The sequence below is a fragment of the Rhagoletis pomonella genome, unplaced genomic scaffold, assembly GCF_013731165.1.
Source record: "Rhagoletis pomonella isolate Grant_MI unplaced genomic scaffold, Rhpom_1.0 Rhpom_scaffold_00002, whole genome shotgun sequence".
NCBI classification, from domain to species: Eukaryota; Metazoa; Arthropoda; class Insecta; order Diptera; family Tephritidae; genus Rhagoletis; species Rhagoletis pomonella.
The window spans coordinates 66,925,823-66,936,901 of NW_023458556.1; the positions used below are offsets into that span (position 1 = coordinate 66,925,823).

Sequence of the window (11,079 nt, forward strand, 5' to 3'; positions counted from 1 at the left end):
GATTTAATCAATGATCTGCAGGTAGCTCAACGTCAACGTTCATTTGGATATACCCCTCATTAATTCGTTCCACGTCACCGAGCAATAGGCCAGTAAAGATGGTAGAGTGTTTCATATAAAGCGCAAGCGAGGTAAGGGGTGTTGTAAATTGAGTGGTGACTGTGAGCGTCAACGGCATATACATACATACATACATATTTAGCGAATAACACCCGCACTTTTTTCCGTTTTTTTTTTTTAATTTTTTGTTTTGGTTTTAAATCAAAATCAGTAGCTCACGATTCTGTCTGCTGTTCCACCGTCAACCCCTTACCACGAATAGCGGATGATAAACTATCTGAGTGCCCCGCTGACGAATTGAGCGCAGTGAAATGTGCTTGTACTCGTCTGCTCGTACATGTTTAGAATAAAATTCCCAAATGGTTAAGTATAAATGTGCGGAAACTCGCATCCAGACAAATCAGTTGTACAAAAAGTTGACAGGTGTTAAGTACAGACGATAGAACAACAACACCGGATTTCAAGTGTTATTAGGCCGCAAGAAATTGCTATCGAATAAAAGGACTTCTTCGCTCGTAGCGCGTTCGGTACGACTCACGGAACGCAATGAAACGCTTAGTGATCTGTTTGCTGCTGTTGGGTGTAAGCCAAGTCACGCCCACTTTGCATACACTAAAGGCATTTAAGAAGCATTTGCTGTTTGGCGGAGGTGGCGGTGGTGGCTGCGGCGGCGGTTGTGGTGGCTACGGAGGTTATAGTGGCGGTGGTGGTTATGGCGGTGGTGGTAATGGCGGCTTCAGTCTTCCCAGTGTGCAAGTGGTCGCTGTAAAGCAGGTGCCCTCGTATAGCAGCGGTGGTTATGGTGGTTACGGCGGCGGTGGCTTTGGTGGCGGTGGCTTTGGTGGCGGTAGTGGTGGCTGTGGAGGTGGTGGTTGCGGCGGAGGCGGTGGCGGTTACAGGCCAAACTATGGCGGTGGAGGCGGCGGCGGCGGCGGTTACAGGCCAAACTATGGAGGTGGCGGCGGTAGTGGTGGCTTTGGCGGAAGTGGAACATTCTCTTCCAGCAGCGCGAACAGTTTCAGCTCCGCTGGAAGCGGTGGTTTTGGTGGCAGTGGCGGTCATGGTGGCTATCCAGGCGCTGGTGGTGGTGGCAGTTGTAATACATGTGGTGGTGGCGGGGGCGGCGGCGGTTATGGCGGCGGTGGCGCATACGCCAGTGCGAAGTCATCGGCCAGCGCGCACGCTGGATCGTGGTGATGCATAAATGTGCCAGAAATTTTAAATGTACTGTGAAAAACTTGATATGAAAGTGTAAAAACATTTATTTTAAATCAAATAATTGTTGTAAGTGTGTGTGACATACATATTTTATAGAAATAAAACGCTTTTTTATTTAAGAAGTAAAAAATCAACACAACCATGGAGTTACTTCATTATCAGTAAATCTTTTGAGTACATGAAAATTTTGTATAGTTCATGAATAAAATAACTCGAATAAAAAATGGAATCTGCCGAATTCATGTCATTTAAAACAAAGTGATGATCATATGTAGTATTTCTTTAATAAACCAAGAAATGCGTGCTAAGAAAGGATTTTCAGGACTTCAAAACTTATTAAAAAGGCAAATTTCATTCGCAGTAGAAAAGTAGGTAAGTGAATAGTGAAATTGATGCGGCTTTACTTCAATGTCGTTATTTATACTATGGAGGGCCAACCCGTTCAATCTTTCCTGGATCATTCTGTTCCGAGCCAAGTTTTGATTTGACGCATTTGGGGCTGGAAAGTATACAATTAGAGTGCTAATACTTACTCGGAAATATATCTTTATCACAATGTGCGAGTGTCTCGATGGCAGATACCATTTGAGTACGGATACAATTTTCAGATTCCATTGCTGCTGCCAAAACACTAATTCTAGCCCTAAATTTTTGTTGTTGTTCATTCCCTACCAAGCCCTCAACAGAACGTTCAATGATGCAATTAACCCTTTGTCACCATTTTCTAAACTAATCACCAAAAAAAATCAAAACTAAATTTTTCACGATTATAGTAAAATTAAAAAAAAAAAAAATTGCTTCTGCGGTCAAAAAATCGCATTTTCAGCTCAAATTACATTTTTAACTAGTTGCAATAATAAGAAAAATAATGTAAATTGTGATACCTGTTGAAATGTATTCGCCACTGAAATTAAAATTTCCATGTTGTAGTTGATGTAAATGTATGTATATATTTTTAGTGTTTTGTTTTAATATATTTTTTTATATTAAACAATTTTTTTTTGAACTTGAGGCCGTTTTTAATGAAAAACTTATTGTGGAAAAGCAATAATAAATGGTAGAAGTGATAGCTATTTCGGAAATCACTACATTTCCTCATCAGACCTCCCACTCACTCAGCCAGTTGCCTACGCACTGTGCCAAGTTCGCCTTGTGAAGTTTAAATAGCATTGGAATAGCTGCGCTTAATTGTAGTTGGCTTAACAAATGAAATAGTGGAAAAAAGCAACAAGAATTCAGTAGGCGAACTTAGCACAGTGCGTAGGCAACTGGCTGAGTCAGTGGGATCGTCGATTCGAATCCTACTGAAAGAAGTCTGATGAGGAAATGTGGTGATTTCCGAAATTGCTATCACTTCTACCATTTTTTTTCACATTATTGTTGCTTTTCCACAATAAGTTTTATATTAAAAACGGCCTCAAGCTCAATAAAAATTGTTGAATATAACTGTTATAAGGCATTATAACATATATTTTTTTATTTATTAGTTTTTTTATATTTTTCTTTGTTTTTTTATGCTGATTCTCTTTTATCAAACATATTTTCTGACATTATTTCAAACTAAAACATATATTAATGTGGTGTAGCGATAAAATCAAAAAAAAAATCTATTTGTGGTAATAGATAAATAAACGTAACATTTTTTGCATACAAAATATGTACGTCCGTGATGTACAGCCTGCAGTCTTGCAAAATTATCTCATCTCATATATCTACGTACCCATAGGGTATAACCAAGAATACTGCGATGTTCTTCAACATTGCTCCTGGTACGTACTGAAGTAGTCGTAATTTATCTGGCAACCAATGGACCTTGTTGGTCTCTGCGAAGCCACGCAGTGGCTGGCCAGCATACCTAACCTAACTTATGTATCTACGTATTAGCGGTTTACGCCGCCGAGCCACGCCGCCCCGGTTTTTGTCATTCCTAACGCGCCGTCGAGTTACGAAAATATCGACGCGGCGGCGGCTTTCGGCGCCTAAGGAATTGTGTACAAAATTTTCATGATGTATGCACTTTGAAATATGTACATCGTTTAAAGAAACTATTACCCAGAGAAATAACAATATTTTTCGAAATGAAAATTGCATTTTGAAAAGAGTTTTTCTACCTAATTTAGGCTACTGAATAGGAATTTGATATCCTTTATTTTTCCAAAAAAAGCGTAGCTCAGAAAAAACATAGGAAAGACGTTTTTCGATCGAAAGCATTTATTACAGTTAAATTAGAGCCGAGCACTGATAATCTGAAGATTTTTTCCGCAGTAGTGAATTTTTTTCAATACCGCAACAGTAATCCTTTTTTATATACTACAACAACAAGAAAGATCAAAAACTTAAACGCTAATATCTCAGAAGCAGTTTTGACCGAAGTTTCCTTATTGCAACTACCTCCTTAACTTTTGGAGAAAAAACAAAATCAAATTGATTTTCTTGTGTTGTTTTCTTTAAAAAAGAGTTGAATATAATTTTAAAAAGATTTTTTATAAAAAGCAAAACCTTTTTTTTGCTAATTTGTAAATTCGTAAGTTATTTTATTCGAGCGTCCCACATATCTACATACGTATACAAGTACTAGGTGGCTGTGTGAAAGTTATGGACTTTAGCATTCATTAGTGGTGGTCAAACTCCAGGAAGGTGTTTTGCTCCATCGCATCGCAATGCTTTCCTCCTTTTTAATGAAAATTGTATTATTTTTCATTACATCCTATTATGCTTAGAAAATATTGCCGCTTAAAATTGTAGTGCAAATTTTAACCAGCAGTGCGCGCTTCCACTCCGCAACACCTGGGTTCAAGCCCTAGTCAAAGCAACATCGCAAAAAATTTAGAAAAAAAAAATCTTAACAGCGGTCGTCCTTCGGCAGGCAATGGCAAACCCCCGAGTGTATTTCTGCCATGAAAAACAGCTTCTCATAAAAATACAATCGCCGTTCGGAGTCGGCGTAAAACTGTAGGTCCCTCCGCTTTTTGGCTTAAAGTTCTACTACATATCGGTGTTCCCATAAAAATGTAAAGCAAAAATACAACTAAATGAATTCAAGCGGCCATATATCTATATATTTCGTATTCAGTTGGTGAAACGGCGGAGAGAAGAACTGAAAAAATATATATAAAAAATTAAATTATATATGTATTACTAGTAAAAATATTGTATGGTAGAAAAGTCTGTCACGTCCGTTATGTGACATCCGCTATCACATTTAAAATTAAACCAACAACGTGTTGCTTCTGATTAAAAATTAATTGCTTATAAATAGTCCGTAACTTGACTTTACGTAAAAAATATTTAAGGAAGAAAAATCTCACAGGATTTGCATAGTTTTGCTTATTATTACTTTACTGTACTGAACCCACATCAGTTTTTGTCACGTCCGTTATGACCTCCTTTTCCTCGATTTTCTCGACACCAGTGTTCCGTGCGCACTTAATTTTTTTGTCAACCAAAGGACGGTATAAAAGCAACACAACGGCCAATTTTTTGATAAGTGACTTCCGTATGATTTATTTAACTCTAAAGTCGTACGAATGTCACTTGCGGCATCATGGAAACACACATATGTACTTATTTTTTACAACACCATAGCAGACGTGCAGTGAAAAACCAAACCAGGCAGTAATAATACTAGTTCATTAAAACGCAATGCTTTTCTTACAAATGTAGGCTATGTCTTCGCGTGAAGACTACCGTTCTGAGATCGCAGGTTCAACGCCGCTTGGAAGTGGTTAAGATTTTTCATATTATATCAATTTTATTTAAAAAAAATTATGTATTTCAATTTAAATATAAATTGCAAGTTGGAAATTAGATTTGAGAAAAAATACATGTACATACTGTTGGGAGACCGAGAAAAAAAATAAAGGTTGTCCACTTACAGCGTTTGGAACGGCAAGTGTGTCTGATCGGGATGATCAGACTTAGGTGGAGGGAAGTGTGGCGAATACTGCGGCAACGCGAAGCGAACAACAAAAAAGTGTTCGAGGAATGACGTAGAATATTCGATAACGAAAAACGTCAAGTGGATGAATACTGCGAACAGCGAGAGAATGAGAATATGCGATAGACTGCAGAACGTTCTAGAGTTGCCATGCATAAGGCCGCTTTTTCAGTGCACAAAAGTCAGTTACGAATCAGCAAGCTACAAATAAAGTTGTAAAATAGTAATCAATTGCGTTAGCAAGTTTTGTTAAGCGCTTTAATTACTTTAACAAGTACTGTTAATTGTTGTTATCACCCAAACAAGTATTGTAAAGTGCCTATTGTACAATAAAGTTAATTGTACTGTAATATGGTCATCTTGAGCGCTTATTTAACAATCCAGCGATACGAGGGGATTTTGGGAAATCCGTCGTCGAAACAATGTTCTATGTGCGCCTGACTATGACGAGGTACGAATAGCAATAACGCGGCTGAAAAAAAACAAAGCTGCTGGAGCTGGCAGCCTGCCAGCTGAGCTACTCAAGTACGGTGGCAAGGAGTTGATAAGGTGCATTCATAAACTCTTGTGCAGAACGCATGCCCGACGACTGGAATTTAAGTGTGCTCTGCCTAATCCACAAGAAAGGCGACCCTGCCATTGCGCCAACTACCGCGGGATCAGCCTGCTAAGCATAGGTTACAAAGTCAATGAACTGATTGGGCCTTATCAGTGTGGCGTTCGACCTGTCAAATCCACCATAGACCAGTTATTCACAATACGCCAAATCTTTGAAAAGTCCCGCGAGTAAAGGATCGACACACACCACCTATTTGTCGACTTTAAAGCCTCTTTCGACAGCACTAAAAGGAGTTGCCTATATGCTGCTTTGTCTGAATTTGGCATCCCCGCCAAACTGATACAGCTGTGTAAAATGACGTTGGGAATTAGGAAATACCTCTCCGAACCGTTCGCCACCAAACGGGGTTTCAGAACGGGCGACTCCCTTTCATCTGACTTCTTTAATCTGATGTTGGAGAAGATAATAAGAGCTGCAGAACTGAACCGCTCAGGAACAATTTACTACAAGAGCGTGCAATTGGTGGCTTACGCCGATGACATCGACATCATCGGTATCAAAAACTGCGAAGTCTGTTCTGCCTTTTCCAAGTTGGATAAGTAAGCAAAGCGAATGAGTCTGGTGGTAAACGAGGACAAGGCGAAGTATCTCCTGTCTCCAAACAAACAGTCAGCACATTCGCGCCTTGGCACCCACGTCACTGTTGACAGTTTTAATTTCGAGAAAGTAGAGAATTTCGTTTACTTGGAAACCAACATCAACACCGATAATAATGTCAGCATGGAAATCCAATGCAAAATCGCTGTAACCAACAAGTGACACTTTGGACTGAGTAGGTAATTCAGGGTAAAGTCCTCTCTCGACGTACGAAAACCACACTCTATAAGTCACTCATCATGCCCGTTCCGATATATGGCGCAGAAGCATGGACAACATCCGATGAGGCGGGTCTTGGAGTATTGGAGAGAAAGATTTCGGGGAAGATTTACGGGCCTTTACGTGTTGGCGACGGCGAGTACCGCAGACGATGGACGATGAGCTGTATGCGCTTTACAACGATACAGACATAGTGCAGCGAATTAAAATACAGCGGCTCCGCTGGCTTGGCCATGTCATTCGAATGGATACTGACGTTCCAGCTCTGAAAGTGTTCAACTCGGAACCCACTGGTGGTAGCAGAGGAAGAGGGAGGCCCCCACTGCGATGGAAAGATCAGGTGGAGAAGGACTTGGCTTCACTTGGCGTTTGCAATTGGCGTCAGTTGGCACAGAAGAGAAACGACTGGCGTGCTTTGTGAAACTCGCTTAGGCGGTTTCAGTGCCAAATAAGAAGAAGAAGAATCGAAAAAATAGGAATAATAGAGTCATAGTAGATGCACCAGACAGTCAAAATTTTAAATCATGTAGATCCTATTCTGCTGAGTGCCAGTGTAGCACTGAAACTCTTCCTGGAACAAGCACACTTATCACCGTTATACATAGTACTAAATTTTTTCCTTTAAAAGAACACAAATTTTACACTAGGTAAGATTAAAACGTGATAGATTCTAATTGTAGCAGATGTGGTAGATCTACCACAATCGTAGTGTAGTCCGACCACTGGTAATCAACGGGACGAAAAAAATATATCTAGTGAAGAAGACTGTTGCGCAATACGCAAACGCAACTACATAAATATATATATTTATGTACATACGACTATCTACATATATATGTACATATGCATGTACATAATTCAGTAATTTGTTCACACAGTTTGAATATGCAGTACGCACTTAACGCTTGTCACATACTAATCGTGTTGACATTACTCATGGTCAGCTGCGCTTGGTTGCAAATTTACAACTTCAACTTTCGTCTTCACTTGACGGCATTGAACTTCTGTGAACCTTTAAAACTTGCAGCGCATGTGAAGTGGATGATGAGTCTACTTTTGCAGAAAGCGAAAAAAGTGTATAATTCGGTACTTTGGAAAAATAATTTAAAATATATATATGTATACATCTATACAGAGATAATTAGTTTGAATTTGGTATAAGCGCTTTTAAGTTTTACCTGCTTTCGGCCAGTTGAACTTAGCCAAAAGCTCAGACAATTTTTAATACGCGCCGCCTATTGGTTAATTTGACAAGCAAGTAAAGCACGGCTTTTAGCTTCAGATCTAAAGCTGATCAAAGTACGAGTATTCAGCTTGGGCTATGGCTTGAATAAAACTTTCGTAAATGTGTCATTTTGTATAACTCTCGCTATCATTTTGTGGTTTTTGTTGTTGTTCTAAGCCCTGCCTAAATCAGTTGGTCTATCAATCCTTATAAGTGGTCAAGCTCAACTAACGGTAAGCCCAGGTAAAGCGCTGTTTGCAGACTCCACTTTGTTGGCTGATTTCTCAGGTTTTAGTAGTGGGACCACTCTCCCAGACTTCCGAAATATCAGGAATATGAACTCCAAGCAGTCAACAACGCGTCGCGATGGCAGAAACTTGCATAGTCTCTCAAGGCGAATGACTGTTAAGGCTTTTGTCTTCCCAAGAGCTTACATACTTATATGGCTGCCGGCCTTTTTATCACACATGAAATTTTTATGTCCCGCTCGTTTTATTTCTAATGTGTATCAGACATATAAAAAGGGGCTTTAGATCTAACTAGTTGAGAGAACATATAGAAATTGGTTTCTGATTTATGACTAGGTCAACGAAATTCACCTGTAATACCTGAGAAGAACATGAATCCACTTCGAAATCCCCTTTTCGGGCCGTACGCGGAAGTGCATAGTTTCCCCTATTCTAAAAAATAAAATATCTTTTCTTTAGAAAAATGTGTTTTTTTTACTGATCGAGAATTTCCATTCTTTCATCGGCATTATGTATAAAACATTCACTGAATTTGTTTTTTAATTTTCTAATCGCACAAGATTTCACGGTGCTTACCGGACCGAAAAGCTTGTTTGTTAAAACAACTTTATTGAGCATTTCCTTGCGTATGTAGATCCAACAGATACGATGAGAACGTATGTAGCTTAGATGGATCTTACGAAACAACGCTTTTGCGAGTCGTTTACGGGTATCTGATCGTTATCTCATTTATTGAAGCTTCTCTGATTTGCGATGGTTGTAGATGACAGCAATTTATCTTTCGAGACTATTAAGATAATAAACACTTCATTTCGAAAAATTGTTGCATGTATTTGACTAAAACCTTTTCACAAGTTTTAAATAAATTTTACAAATTATCTTGCATGTGATAACTGCGCATTCTTGGTCACTCACATATTAAGTCACGTTGAGACGACTAACTCTTCCACCATCCAGCAGAGCTACTAGCGGCCGAAGCACTGCCTGCAGCATGTCCATATCCAACATTACCACCAGATCCGCCATAACTTCCCAATCCAGCACCAAAGTCATGCGATGATCCATAACCACCTGAACCACTGCCATAGAGACCACCACCGCCGCCATTACCACCGCCTAACGAACCATGATTAACCGAGTATTGTTCATTGGCAGGAAGGCCCCAACCGGCATTTGAACTAGCAGAAGCTCCTGCACTGGAACTCGCGCCACCACCATAAGACAAACCGCCACTACCATAGCCGCCATAGCCAGCACCATTTCCGTAGGAGTTTAAGCCACCACTGCCTAAGGAATTTCCAAGCGCCGAACCGCTGCTGTATGTTGAAGAGCTACCGCCAATACCAGAGCTGTACAAGCTAGCTTTTCTACTGCCACCATATCCGCCAGTGAAACCACTGCCTCCTCCATAGCCGCCAATCCCAATTGATGGACTACCACTTTTCCAACCGCTGCTACCAAGCCCACCACCGTAAGAACGACCAACACTTACGTAAGTGGCCGCAGGCGCGCCAACTGATACAAATGCCGAATGGGACCCGCCCCCCAATCCCGAACCGGTGCTCAAGGTTTTACGGTAGACGTGTGATACACCCCCGCCGACGCCGCCACTTTTTCCATAACCACCAGCCCCACCGTAAACGCCACCGCCACCACCAGATGAATGTGCAAATCCGCCCGCGCTAGCGTAACTAGAAGATCCAGCAAAGCTACCGCCAGTGTTGCCACCATAGCTACCACCACTGCGTGGTAGATAACCACCTCCTGCGCTGACTGCCGCCAAAGAGGCTAAAATGCAGAAGAAAACCTATAGGAAAAGGGAAAAATTGTTTAATCCTTACTGCGTTGAAACTTTATGCCGAACTCACTTTCATAGTACCGTTGCTTCAAAGACTGCTCTACTGAAAATCAAATGTGTAATTGTTGGAAATCAGTAGGACGGCATTGATTTTTATAGAGGAATATTTTTTTTCGAAAACATATTAATGATGTTCTACAGAATTTGGTAAGAGTACAAACAGCTAAAAATTCATACCCAAAAAAGGAGAAAATAACTTCAAAAAGAATCATTTCTTAAAATAGAATTAAACTTGAATAAGTATCGTGTACTTCTTGCTGCTATCAATTTCCTTATTCCAAATACTGGAATTAGTTTTATTTTTTGCAAGGTTCAATTTGTTTCATTTAATTATTGGTATTGTCCGTTTCGGAATACCCCAAATTGGCATTAATTTGACTACACTTATCTTGTATGTATGTATGTACTCAACAATCGATCATCATCCGTCATTACTTGGTTATGCACATATCGCTGACACAATAAGCGCGGATCATCCTTTGCCGCAACCGTTTTTACAAGCTTTTATTTAATATTTCGATTCTGGGCCATTAGATTTCCGTATACAAATTCACGACATCCCTGCAGGAAATACATTTCATTGAGGTTAGCCATCAGAGCTCCCATTTCCATTTAAAATTTTCTTATTTCAGGGGCCGAAAATAACCGTTAAATATTATTTCATTATTAAATCATTGCAAATCGTATTTTTTTTATATTTTCGATGAAGAATAATCGTTAAATTTAGATTTTTCAGTCAAGCTAAAACGTTATTTTTTTATATTCAACAATTTTTATTGAGCTCGAGGCCGTTTTTTAATGAAAACTTATTGTGGAAACAACAATAATTTGAAAAAATGGTAGAAGTGATAGCTATTTCGGAAATCAACACATTTCCTCATCAGACTTCTTTCAGTAGGATTCGAACGGACGATCCCACTGACTCAGCCAGTTGCCAGTTGTCAGTGGGATCGTCGGTTCGAATCCTACTGAAAGAAGTCTCATGAGGAAATGTGGTGATTTCCGTAATAGCTATCACTTCTACCATTTTTTCAAATTATTGTTGCTTTTCCACAATAAGTTTTCATTTAAAAGCGGCCACGAGCTCAATAAAAATTG

At 39.8% G+C, this 11,079-nt stretch overlaps 2 protein-coding genes across 2 annotated transcripts; one reads left to right on the forward strand and one right to left on the reverse strand.

Moving 5' to 3' along the window:
* The first annotated feature begins 606 nt into the window (after positions 1-606).
* LOC118754361 (glycine-rich cell wall structural protein 2-like) lies at positions 607-1,257 on the forward strand. Its single transcript, XM_036489238.1, has one exon. The coding sequence runs from the start codon at positions 607-609 to the stop codon at positions 1,255-1,257; it is 651 nt and encodes a 216-aa protein (XP_036345131.1).
* A 7,767-nt stretch (positions 1,258-9,024) lies between these two features.
* On the reverse strand, positions 9,025-10,026 carry LOC118734710 (keratin, type I cytoskeletal 9-like). Its single transcript, XM_036464417.1, has 2 exons — positions 9,992-10,026; positions 9,025-9,930 (listed from the first exon to the last, which is right to left on the reverse strand). Exons 1-2 carry the CDS (start codon positions 9,995-9,997, stop codon positions 9,061-9,063), a joined length of 876 nt encoding a protein of 291 aa, XP_036320310.1. The 5' UTR covers positions 9,998-10,026; the 3' UTR covers positions 9,025-9,060.
* Positions 10,027-11,079: the final 1,053 nt, after the last annotated feature.